The 12,793-nt window shown below is 41.2% G+C and overlaps 1 protein-coding gene across 1 annotated transcript in view; it reads right to left on the bottom strand.

Annotated features, from left to right (window-relative positions):
- lamc1 (laminin, gamma 1) overlaps positions 1 to 3,139 on the bottom strand; it is a 225,855-nt gene extending 222,716 nt beyond the window's left edge. The window contains exon 1 of the mRNA XM_048601974.1: positions 2,608 to 3,139. Within this exon, the coding sequence (XP_048457931.1) occupies positions 2,608 to 3,052 (445 nt within the window). The 5' untranslated portion in view covers positions 3,053 to 3,139. The remainder of the gene's footprint in view (positions 1 to 2,607) is intronic.
- Between the last annotated feature and the right edge of the window lie 9,654 nt (positions 3,140 to 12,793).

Raw genomic sequence — 12,793 nt, 5'->3', positions numbered from 1 at the left:
ATTTACCAAACATCAGTCACCCAGTAAATCTGTTGTTACTTAACTAACCAGAAAATAGTTGAGAAATTTTAGAATTGCTCCTATCTACCAACTGCAGAGCTAAGTTTGGCAGACTGTGTGGGAGGGGAATCAAATAAGATTTGGCAGGAAGGGGACTGAGCCAATAATTGGAGAATGCTGACTTTCCCAAGAGCTGCAATATTTAAAAGTCCTACATGGAGGTAAAGAACTCATAAGAGATCCTTGCAATGAAATGAAGATAGTCCTCCAAAGCTGCACTAGCTGACCTCAAAATAAATTTGGCACCAAACCCGATCATTTCTTGCTTACAACAGGGCAAACTAGTCAAAACACTGCAGGCAGTCAGTACAATTGAAATAAACATCTAATTTAATGTGAAACCCCATAATCAAGCTTAATTTTCCACAGTTCATGTATAATTTTCTCACATTTATTAAAACTAGTTTTCTAAGCAATAAGGGTTTCTTCAGCCTCAATGCTATCTCACTGTCATTTTTCTTAGCAAGTTTACTCCTTTCCGAATCTTAACATTACACATTACCTTCCTGCAGGTTAACAGCCAGAGGAAAAGATGCAAGAGGTGACCCAATTGATTTTACTCCCAGTTCTCTTACAAGAATTGATTCATCTTTCCCAAACAACATTCTTAGGTACCCCAGAAGCCTCAGGTGAGAGCCATGAATCTCTGCACAGCACAGTTTGCCTCATACACTGCCAGATTATTTCCTATATTCCAGATATTCGTTGTCTATTTGTATGTAATCCAAGAACTATTTGCTTTTAAAGAAAACACCAAAGAAAGACTGACTGGCAAATTAAAAACCAATCCAGAAGCTGAAGTTATACAAAAGATACAGTGGTGTGAGGGATGAAGTAATCAGTCCACTTTTTAAAATATGTGCACGAGTGACAATATGGTTAAAGGACAAAGTGAAATGCAACGATTGCTGAGCAGAGTTTAATTAAGCTACTTTGTAATTACTGAATTAGCTGAATTACACCATTCTGACCAATCAATAAAATGTCTATTTAGATCTCACAGAACATGGCACGATTTTTCTCATTTATCCACTATTGAATATCCTAAGCCTAACCCACTCGCTAGAAGTTGTTTTACCACAGGGTTTTAAAAAAAGTTAACTGCAGACGGTACAACAAAACGATTGCCTGAAAGCAGACAGCTTCCTGTGAGCCCACATAACAGGCAATTATCTCCTTTAACACATCCCACCTTACTCCAATCAGGTTACGCTGTATCAAACAGAACATTTTATTTCTCCATTTTTAAAACTGAGAAATGTAAAATGCTCTGTCCGTAACAGATGTCTGCATACAAACTCGCCCGACTTAGTCTTTCCTTCCTCACAGTTTTACAAGTGAGAAAAAGATACACAAATTCACAGCTCGTGCTTTTCGCAGAAATCAAATTGACGCTAAGGAACAATCTGTCAAAGATTAAGACTGAAGCGAAGGGGGACCGCTCCTGGGAAAGTGCACGACCACCAGCTGAAAGGCTGAAAACCTAAAAACCAAGCGACTGTGCCCATCTCCTGCAATCCTACCGAGTAAAACTTCAAATACTACACTGATGGTGCTCGCAATCACCTAAATGCATTGCTTGTTCTGTTTTAGGAAGATAGAATCCCCCTCCCCTCTCGCAACAACTTCCTCTGATCAGTGCCGTTCTCATTAACATGCAAAGCACAATCAATTGGCACTCCCTGGAATAAAATGCCAGTGACTTCTCCCTCGTATCCTGTCCCGGCTCGTCCTATCGGACGGCTCCTACTCAGTATTTCCCCCTTCTTCCCATCCACATCTGATTGCGGCTAAAACTCGCTGCCTAATGGAGTTCACAAAACTGCGCCATCTTGGAGCAGTAAAGGAATAAAAAAAAAGAGACAGAACAAGCATTTCTTCTTGGCTACCTCGTGTAGGTGTTAACCAACCCCCAAAGCTACTTCTTTGCAGCTGCGAGGTTGATTAAAATGTATCCTGAGGGCACTAACTCCGCTCGCTCAGCAGGTCGGGAAGATAGTTCGCCCTATCGCACGGAATGTTATTTCTGGGATCTGGGGAAGTAGTGGCAGCCTCAATATACTTTGGATGTTTCAAACTGAACGTGTTACAGATTGATTCCTTCCGATCTCTCCATTCGCTTCAAACTTCAACCCCGATCAATTGGCCGGTTCACACTACAATTTTTCTCAAGAAAAAGCAAAAACAATACCTTAGTTTTTTTTAAATCTGTTGTCTAAAGTGTAGCGTTTAAATACCACTTCCTTGCTATTACAACGCGACATGGACTTAGATTTGGAGGGGTGGGGAATCCACACGTTACCAATGATCGCTGTTGTCTGAATGGAAACCACACCACACCATACAATATGTTTTCCAAACATTTCCAACACATCGTCCAACGGACTGCTTAAATGTGTAACCGACACCTTTAAAAGGAACTGTTCGAAGTTCTGTAACAACAAAATCAGCTTCTGAAGTCTGATTCACTTTTCACATAAGATGCAATGGAAGTGAAAACTGTTGACTGCATGAAAGATACGGGGAAAACTTTGAAGGCTCACTCACCCAAGTGCAAAGTCAGGCTGATAGAATTAGGGTACTGGATCCCAGAAAGCATCGTCTGACTTTGCCACCAAGTGGTATCGGCTTGGTTATTGTAATCGGTCAGATAGACGGCGTCGTGGTGGAGCCGAGGGTCACTGGAGTCGCAAATGTGGCAAGACTTGGTGACCCCAGTCACCCCGGTCTGAACGCAATATTCTTCTGGGGGGGAGCCGCAAGTGTTGCTGGCCACCACGGTCACGTTGAAAGCGGCATTGACGAACTCGGGCATGCAACGCTGAGCCCGTGAAGTTTCATCGTAGCATTCGTCCATGGCTGCCCGGCATTGCAGGAGCAGGCAGCCGAGCAAGGCGAGCCGCAAGCTCCACCGCATGTTGTCCGGGCACGGGGAACGCTTCAGTTCACTCGGCACACCTTTCTTCCGAGTTCCAGGTCCTCCCAGCGCCATCAGGACTTACACATACAACACACACACACACACACAAAAAGCAAAGGGTCCACACCCTCGCAGTGCAATCTGGGACCAAGGAGTGGATCTGTAAAACCACACTCACCAAATGTGACCACTTCCGCCAATAGAGGGGGAGACTGAGAGGGGCATGGGAGTTTGGACTGATGGGAAGCTGTCAGTGAACTGACCAAAGCCATTCTGAAAACTTTACCTTGCCGGCTCAAACATCTCCCTCCTGCCCCCGACCCTAACACAAACACACATACATATAGACATATTCCACTGAATTGTAACTTTGCTGCTTTGATGTGTACTTTTAAGATGCGCAAGCTACTTCTAAAAAAGTGTTCTATTCATTTTATAAAGATGTCGCGTTTTGGTTAACCCTATCCGTTTGTCGTTCGGGTTATTACAATACTTCTTTCTTAAAAAGCAATGGAAGGATCGGTGTTGTTGTGATTTGCAGGAGATTTTGTGGTTAGATGTCCTATCGCCCTGTCTAAAGCTACCCAACTCTGAAATCGATCTGTAAAATCTTTCAGCTCTCTCTACCCTGAATTTTCTCGGAATATGGATGGAATGTAATTTGGATAATCGCCAGCAATAAATAATTTAAAGTATAAAATTACGTTTTAATGAGATTGAAATTTTTACTGCTTTTTTGGAAACCACCATAGACAATATGCGTACATATAGTGCCTGGATTGAAGTAACACCGCACATAAATGTAATCCGATAAACAAGATGCTGGCAGAGTTGACAGAAAGCTTGTGCAGAGATATTAAAGGAACGCCTTTAATGAAAAAAAATAAGCGAGGGAATTAGGAGAGAAATCAGAATTTAAGAGCTCGGCTGAAGGACTGGCCACCAGTGTTGGGACAAAGGGAACAGGGTAAATAAAAACCAAAAGAACTGCGGATGCTGTAAATCTGGAACAAAAACAGAAGTTGCTGGAAAAGGCCTCAGCAGGTCTGGGCAGCATCTGTGAAGAGAAAATCAGATTTAACGTTTCGGGTCCGGTGAACCTGTCTCAGACGCGTAAAAGAGGGTAAATTTGGAGGCATGAATGATTTTCGGGGGTTGTAGATTTAGAGACTCCACAAATAGGGTGGGGAAAGACCTGAAAGAATTCCACCATACATTACATATTTTACATGAGGCAGTGGGTACTGAAAGCAAAAGTAGATTCGCAAGAAAGAATAATGGATGAACTGGTATTGGCAGAGAACGGGCGATAGGTAACATTGATTTATCAAAGCTAACGTTTACAGAGCATGGAGGTAGAATAGTGACATGATAATATTAACTTTCTTGTCGTTATGACCACTGCATCAATTAACTTTAGTTCTTAACAGGTTGTATTGAAATAGTCTGGAAGTGATAAAACATTGATGTGAACTTCAGTATAGATGGGCAGAGGCAGAAGCAGATGATTTAACAAATGGAAATCTTTGTGATGGAGAGCTGGGTTTGGTGTCAAATAAGACACGATGATTGTGAACACTAATCTTCATTCTACTCTAAGGACTAGAGGATGGAATCAGAGTCTATGAGACTGAATCTGTGGCAGGAGCTGATTACAAAGTTATCTGCCTTCCCAATGATTAGCTGGAGGAAATGTTGGTTTGACCAAGACAGGATGTTGGTTAAGTAATCTGACAGCACACAGTAAGCAAAAGACCTGACAGAAGAGATGGCCTCGTTTGGTATCATCAGTTAACATGTGGAAATTGATCCCATTTCTTCAGATAATTTACCAAGAGGCAGAATTTGGATAAAGAGGAGGTGGTTTAGGGAAAAGTACATGGAGTACTCCTGGGGATGTCAGGGGGAGAATAGCTGGAAATGTTCTGGTTATGAATGGAAGCGTAAGAAAGGAATCAAGCAAGGGAAATCTCAATGAGCTGACAATGAGAGGGGACATTGGAGTACAATAGTGTTCTCATTCTTGTCAAAGTCTACATGCAAATAGGTCAACAACTACAACTAGTATGTATGCAAGTATAAAGAGAACAAAGGTGTGAATGGGGAAATTCAGCAGAGGCAGATTCATTCAAAATTACAGGAGTTGAAATAAAAGGTCTTAGTAATGATTTAGATATTTAGTTGAAATACGTATCAGCATCAAATATGTCACTTAAATTTTGAACAGCGGGGTTCAGCTAAAGACAGTATCTTGTGAGAGGTTTGGAATTCGTAATTGGGAAAACCAATGTGAGTGGGACATGGGGCCGTAGTGTAAAATGACGAATGATGATGGCATATTTGAAGAAGAGAGAGACCTGTTAATATGAAAGCTAACAGGAATTGAGCGGTCAGCGATTTAATGGAAATACGGTTGAAAGAGCAGGTGTTGAGGCTTGTCGAGAAGAGGAACTAAGTGAGTCCATGAGGGGTGATAGAAAGAACCAAACAATGATCTAATGGCATTAGAGGAGGGATGAACTCTACAGGAAGATTGGCTGGGTGGGCAAGGGTAATTGAGAGATGTGGCAGAGGCAATTAATTGGATGGTCTCAATGTCAAAGAAAATCCAGGAACTCCTCACATAAGTGATGAAAGAAGAGTTTAAAAAAAACAGTTTATAAAAGAGGAAAAATGTCATGGAGAGAAATTAGAGAACACTGGAAGATCAGAGAAATACTACTCTTGTTGCTAATCAATAACTATTCAGTGGTGGTTTGGGGTAATTCTCTTTAATATCTGTTCTTTTGATTTCCCCTTCCTCAGAAATACCATGACTGAGATACAGTAGTGAACAGATTCAATCTTTATCTCAATACTCTGTGACACGATATATTAACTTACTTGTTGCTATGACCACTACATCATATAACAGGCCAATGTGGTGTCTAGAAGACACCAGTTTGGTGCCAAAAGGGAATGTACTGAGTAACTAGAACCTCATCTCAATAGGATCAGCTGTGTGTTTGTCAGTTTTAAAATGATACCATGATGTATATGACAACGATATCTATTGTAAATAATGTCATATTTTATTTTAAATAAACAGATTTGCATGAAACAAATGGAAATTGTTGACCAGAATTAATGCTGGACTCAGGAATCCAGATCAGCAATAACATCTCTACTGTTTTTCCACAAGAAGACTTTGCAACAAAAGCTTTACTTACATTTTGGTTAAATGCAAAATCTGAAATATTCTAATTACTGTAGCTGACACAGGGATCTTGGAAATCTCAGTACACTTCAAAGCAGGGTACATAAAGATCAAGTCACCATTGGGTACAGGGGGAAGAGAGAGAGAGGGGTGACTGGTGGTGGTTTTACCTGAGAGTCACCATACCTCAGACCAAGGGGAGAGATCGAGTAGAGCCCTTCACAGGAATCCTCAGCTGTTACAGAAATTGAACACATGTTGTTAGTATCACTCTGCATTGCAAACCAGCTGTCCAGCTAACTGAGCTAATGTACTTAAGTCAGCAAACAGAAGTAAAAAAACAGTATAAATATATTCTGTTCTGAGGAAGGGTCACCGGACCCGAAACGTTAACTCTGTTTTCTCCTTCACAGATGCTGCCAGACCTGCTGAGCTTTTCCAGCAACTTTGTTTTTGTTCCTGAGTATAAGTATAGATCTGGAATGGTGGGCCTGCTTCTGGACCTGGCCAATATAACCATCAATAGTTCCAGGTAGCGGGCTGTGGAAGTAATTGTAGCATCCGACTATCTGCTTCTCTTCCACGGTTATGTCTGCACTCGGGTGTTCATTGAGAGAGCAAGCATAGTCCACCGGCGCAGTACACGCCTTTAGTAATCCGTGCGTTGGTGGACGCTGAGGTGTATCATCATGCTTGCAATATTACTTTTTAAATACCATAGGTTTTTGTTGTCATTAGTAAGTTTCAGTAATATTTTGGTTTCTTTTTACAGTGCCCCACGAGGGGCTGTCTGAACCATTATTGTTCAGTTTATAAGAGCACACAGTATCTGAAATGGCAACTCCTAGTGGCCAGTTCAAGAATGGCTCCATAGTTGAATCGCTACAATTCTTATCCTGTCACAACCCGCTCAGAAAATCAGAAATGACATCCTGTGTGGCTGCAACTTTGTTGCATTTCCCCAGACGGACCACATAAAGCAGTACTGCATACTGTTCTTACCTGCCAAAATGAGTTAGAATCATCCTGGAACGTAAACATCATCCTGGCGCTTTTCAGCAGGTGAGTGCAGCCCCAACCAGCTGGAAGATAGTGGAGAGTCATTGAGGAAGGACGGTATGGTCAATGAATTAATATTGATATGCCAGATTGTTCATACTTTCTCAATAAAATAGAATAAGTACATAGCAAAATAACAAGTTTAAGTCACAGGACACCATTCAACGCATCAACGCCATGCTGGCTGAAACAAGACAATCCGGCCTTATTCTATTCTCCAATTCCTGGTTTGCAGCCTTCTTGATTAAGGCACTTTAAGTGCATATCTTTTAAATGCAAAAGGTCTCTGATTCCATAATACTTTCAAGTTGTGATAACACCTACAAGGCCCATGGGGAATCACTAATTAAACTCCTCACACAGCTTGTTGAGTATGACTTTTAGTAACAGGCAATGCCCTAGCCCTAGCTTGACATGACAGTGTCTTCATTTTTCTATCTCACTATAATGCAAAAACATAACCATGGGTGGTTTGGGGAAAAAGAGAAAAAAAATGGAAAAATATAGAAGGGAAACAGGAGGGGCCTCTTGTGACTCGGTGTAGTGTTCCACCTGCTCCAGAGTATGTAGTAACATTTCTGAAAGAAAGAAAGATGAAGTAGACCCAAACTGTCTGTCCCAGGCCCTGATGTCATTGAAGAGGAAGCGTGTGGTCTCCATTAATGCTCTTGATGCCTTTGCAGAGAGGTAGGCACTGCGGGGTTACAGTACTTTATTTCCCCTTCCAACTCCATTTTGATTTAGCCCCTTCTGGCTCTCCCTACACCCCTTAACTTTATGGTTTGTAATGCCCATACTGGGCTTCACATGCAGATTTCTAATTGGCTGCAAGGGTGATTTACCGGTGATAGTTAATCATAGAATTCTACAATCCAGAAGCAGGCCATTCAGCCCATCGAGTCCATGATGACCCTCCTAACAGCATCCCACACGGACCCAATCTCCAACCCTATCCCTGCAAGCGTTTCCCATGGCTAATCCACCTAGGCTGCTCATCCCTGGATACTATGGGCAATTTAGCAGGGCCAATCCACCGAACCTGCACATCTTTACACTATGGGAGGAAACCCACACAGACACAGGGAGAATGTGTAAACTCGACACAGACAGTTGCCCTAGGCTGGAACCAAACCCGGGTCCCTGGTGCTAACCACTGAGCCATTCCCTGTATTTAATAATTTTTAAAAAAGATGTTATGGTAATATGGTGATAGAAAAGCCATCGTTTCTGTGTGATAACATTTCTTGATATATAAAAAGAGCAAAAAAAAAGCAGACCTCAGAGAGGCTCTTATGGTGCACTGCTAGAGTCCTAACCCTTGCAAGGAGACTCGGGTTTAAGTCCCACCTGTTCCAGCGGTGTGTGATTGCATCGCTGAACAGTTTGATTAGAAAATAATAAAGCAGACCTGGTGACAGCTAAAAATACGAAAGAAGTAGATGTTGGTGTGTTTGCTGAGCTGGGAAACACACCAACATCTACAACCAGCACCCAAGCTACAAATCTTCACTCAAACCCTGAAAAGAGGTAATGCAGATCCAAACTGTCTGCCCCTCTTCCGCATTTACATTCATACCCAGGTGTATTTGGAAAGAGAAGATGCAGTGTCCACTAATGCTCTCAATGCCTTCAGAGAGACAAAAATATAAATTTCTGGAAAAGTTCAGCAGGTCAGGCAGCATCTGCGGAGAGAAAATCAGAGTTAACGTTTCAGGTTGAGTGACCCTTCCTCGGAACTGAAGATGCCTTTAGAGAGAGGTGTGCACCATTGGAGATACAGTGCTCCATTTCCCTCTCCAACTCCATTTTGATTTAGTCCCTTCTGCTCTCCTTACGAACCTCCCCTCCCCTGCACTTTTAATGGGTTGCATTGCCCATAATGAGCATTGCATGTAAACCTCTAATTGGCTGCATGGGTGATTATTAGTGGTGGTTAATATTTGAAAATGAAAGTAAAGTCACCATGATTTGGTGGTGGGAATGTCATTCAGTTTGTGAGATAACACTGTCAGATATATAAAAAAAAGCAGACCCAGTTGCATTGCCTATATTGGGCTTTTCATGTAAACTTCAAATTGTCTGCATGGGTGTTTTACTGGTGGCAGTTGATAGTCAAAAAAGGAAATGAAAAACATTATGGTGATTTGGTAGTGGGAAAGCCATTCAGTTGTGCGTAAGAGAATTTCTGAATATAAATATTAAAAACAAGTAGATCCATTTCATTTTAACTTAGCCCCGTCCCACTCTCCCTACACCTCCCTCACTTTGATGATTTGCATGGTCCATAATGGGCTTTGCATGTAAATTTCTAATTGGCTACATAGGTGATTTACTGGTGGTGGTTAATAGCTGAAAGCAAAAAAGCCAAAAACAAATTTTTTTAAAAAGTAGACTAATTGAAGGGTCTAATGGTGCACTGGTATTGTCTCCACCTTTAGACCAGAAGGTTGGGTTCAAGCCCCACCTACCGTAAAGCTATATTGTAATATGTCTCAGCAAGTTGGTTAAAATTAATTACAATGATAGTAAAGTGGTTGCTTAAACATAAAGCAGACCCATTGTCCACCAATGCTCTTTGTCTCTTTAGAGGGAGGTGGGTACTGAGATGGGGTACAATGTTTTATTTCTCCCTCCAACTCCATTGTAATTCAGCCCTTTCCCCCTCACTACTCCTCCCTCACTTTTTATGGTTTGTACTGCCCATAAAATTAGGCTTTGCTTGTAAATATCCAGTTGGCTACACCAGTGATTTATTGGTGACCACTAACAATTAAAAACAAAAAAAGAGTCATTGTGATTTGGTAATGGGGGAGAAAAAAACCTTTCATTTGTGTGCGGTAGCACTTTCAGGTACAAAATAAAGAATGCAGTGCAGTGATAGCATTTCTACCTCTGAACCTGAAGTCCTGTTTAAGTCTCACGTACGCTCTGAACAGTTTGATTAGAAAATATCTAAAGGGGACCTATATATTTAAAAAAAGACAAATAAAGCAGATCCATTGGCATCACAGGGTATGGAGTGCTTTATTTCCCCTTCCAATTCCATTTTGATTTAGCCCATTCCCCTCTCCCTACCTCACCTTTCAGCAGAAATAAAGTAATAAAGCAGACCCAGGGATGGGTCCTGAGTTTTACACAAATGGTGATTTCTGGAACTCTACAATTCTCTAGGTAAAAAGAAAATCTGGAATTCTCTCCTAATCTTTCCATCAATTATTTTAACTCTATACCTCTGGTAATTGACCCGTCTGCTAATGAAAATATGTCCTTCCTATCCACTCTCTCCAGGCCTTTCATGATTCTATACATTTCAATTAAATCTCCCCTCAGGTTTCGATGCAAAACAGCCCTAACCCACCCAATCTTTCCTCTTAGCTAAAATTCTCCATTTCAAGAACTATCCTTCTGAATTTTCTTAGTACCCCCTTCTGGTGTGATCACATCCTGCCTGTAATGCAGTGATATAAACTGTATGCAGTAGTCTAGCTGCGGTCAAACTAATTATTTTTAACTATTCTGGGAAACCATCACAGTTAAATTTTGTGCTTTTGCTAATAAGGGTAAGTACTCTGCATGCCCTCTTAAAATCTTATGTATTTACCTGCCCTGCTATCTTCAGGTATTTGTGGATTTGTACTCTCGTATCCTCGTGTTTCTGTACACTTCTTAGTATCTTATCTCATACCTGGCTTGTTTGTTGACTCTCCATGAATCCAATACCTCACGTTATCCAGACTGATTTCCATTTGCCATTTTTCTGTCCACCAAACTAGCTCACCGACATGTTCCTACAGCCTATAGCATTTTTCTTTATTTCTAACCACGTGACCAATTTTTTGTGTTCACTGCAAACTTCTTAATCATGCAGAAATGCTACTTTTAAGCCTGGTTGGCATCCTTTCAGCATTGAGAGATGATGAGAATGTAGCCTCAGGACCTACTGTGAGGTCAGATCTCTTGATCATTGAACATAATGATTGTGGAAGAGAAAAGTTGCCCGTGGTGTGGGATGATCTCTGCTAATTAAATTTATTTTTCCTTGATTGGAGCATTGGTTTTTGTTTTGGAGTTTCTGAAACCATACCATCATGATGGCAAATGTCCGCCCACAGTTAGTGTTGATGGCTGTCTTTTCAATATATGTGCTAACCTCTTCATCAAGGGACAGGTCTTCTGTCAATGTAGATCCAAGGTAATAGAATTTCCTAACTACTTCCAGTGGTGTGTTATATCTGAATACAGACATAGGAATATTACCCCGTCCCATAACTGTTGTTTCCTTAATATTGATAGTGAGGGAGAACATGGTACACACATGGGGCAGACAGTCCATTAGCCTTTGAAGCTGGTCTATCTGGGAAATTACTGGAGCATCAGCAACAAACAAACGTTTCCTGATCAGCATATACCACACTATTATCTTGGTTTTCAATCATGATAGATTGAGGAGCTTCTCATCTGATCATGTTTAGAGGTACACTCCTTCCATGTCGGCAGGGAAAGTATAGGTCTGTAGGAAAGACAAAAAGATATCAAACAGAACAGAAAAGTCTTGTTTCACCATATTATGGATTTCAAAACTGTCAGAGGTAGATCCATTGAACTGAATGATGCCATACATGTTATTATAGAAGGATCGTAAAATGCTATGAAACTTGGCAGGACGGCCAATTTTCTCTCGTCTATGATACAGGCCTGTTCTGCATGCAGTGTTAAATGCTTTTGTGAGATCCACACAATGACTCTGCCAAAGATCATCCTAGTGACACTGAGGAATAAGACGTCTTCATAATTTTTGCAACCCTGTTACAATCATCTTTCCTCTTCTATAACAAGATAATGTTTCCATCATGCATATATTGTCGGATAGAGACTTTTCTCCAGCAGAAGAGATTAAGGAGATCACGAAGGTAAGGCAGCAAGTGGAGCTTTCCATACTTGAGGGGTTCACATGGAATTCTGTCCCTTCTAGCTGCTTTCCTTGTTGCTGGGAAGTCAATGCTTTTTTGAGCTTTTTTGAGCTCAAGTAATGAGGGTTCTGCACCAAGCCTGACGTGAAAAGTAGCTGCAGAAGATCATCAAGCACAGGTAGAGATACTCGTCTCACATGAGTATACCCTTAGTGTTCTACCAAGTGTGTGTTCTTCTCAGCAAGTACATTCCTATCTATGGATTTCAAAGGAACAAATTTGATGATATTGGATTCAAGCACACTTCTGAAATTGTCATACATGGTACAAATGTTGCCGTCGTCACTTCCAGTTGTATTTCTTTGTATCAATTGATCCAATACTTGTTGGCTCAGCACTTGGTCGTCTTCTGCACAACTGCCTTGGTGAGAATGGGATTGTCATATGCTTTAAGATTAGAAAATTAGTTGTAATCTAGGTGTAATCTTGTAATCTTCACTTCAGTGACAAGAGTCACTTCTGCAAGATGGGACATGAACTGAATTTTGATCCTGTTTCAGACATAGTAGGAACTGCAGATGCTGGAGAATCTGAGATAACAAGGTGTACAGCTGGATGAACACAGCAGGCCAAGCAGCATCAGAGGAG

Source organism: Rhincodon typus, chromosome 10, assembly GCF_021869965.1.
Source record: "Rhincodon typus isolate 14 chromosome 10, sRhiTyp1.1, whole genome shotgun sequence".
Classification (NCBI taxonomy): domain Eukaryota; kingdom Metazoa; phylum Chordata; class Chondrichthyes; order Orectolobiformes; family Rhincodontidae; genus Rhincodon; species Rhincodon typus.
Note: the sequence above shows the minus strand (reverse complement) of the source record. Positions and strands in the feature narration are given on the sequence as shown.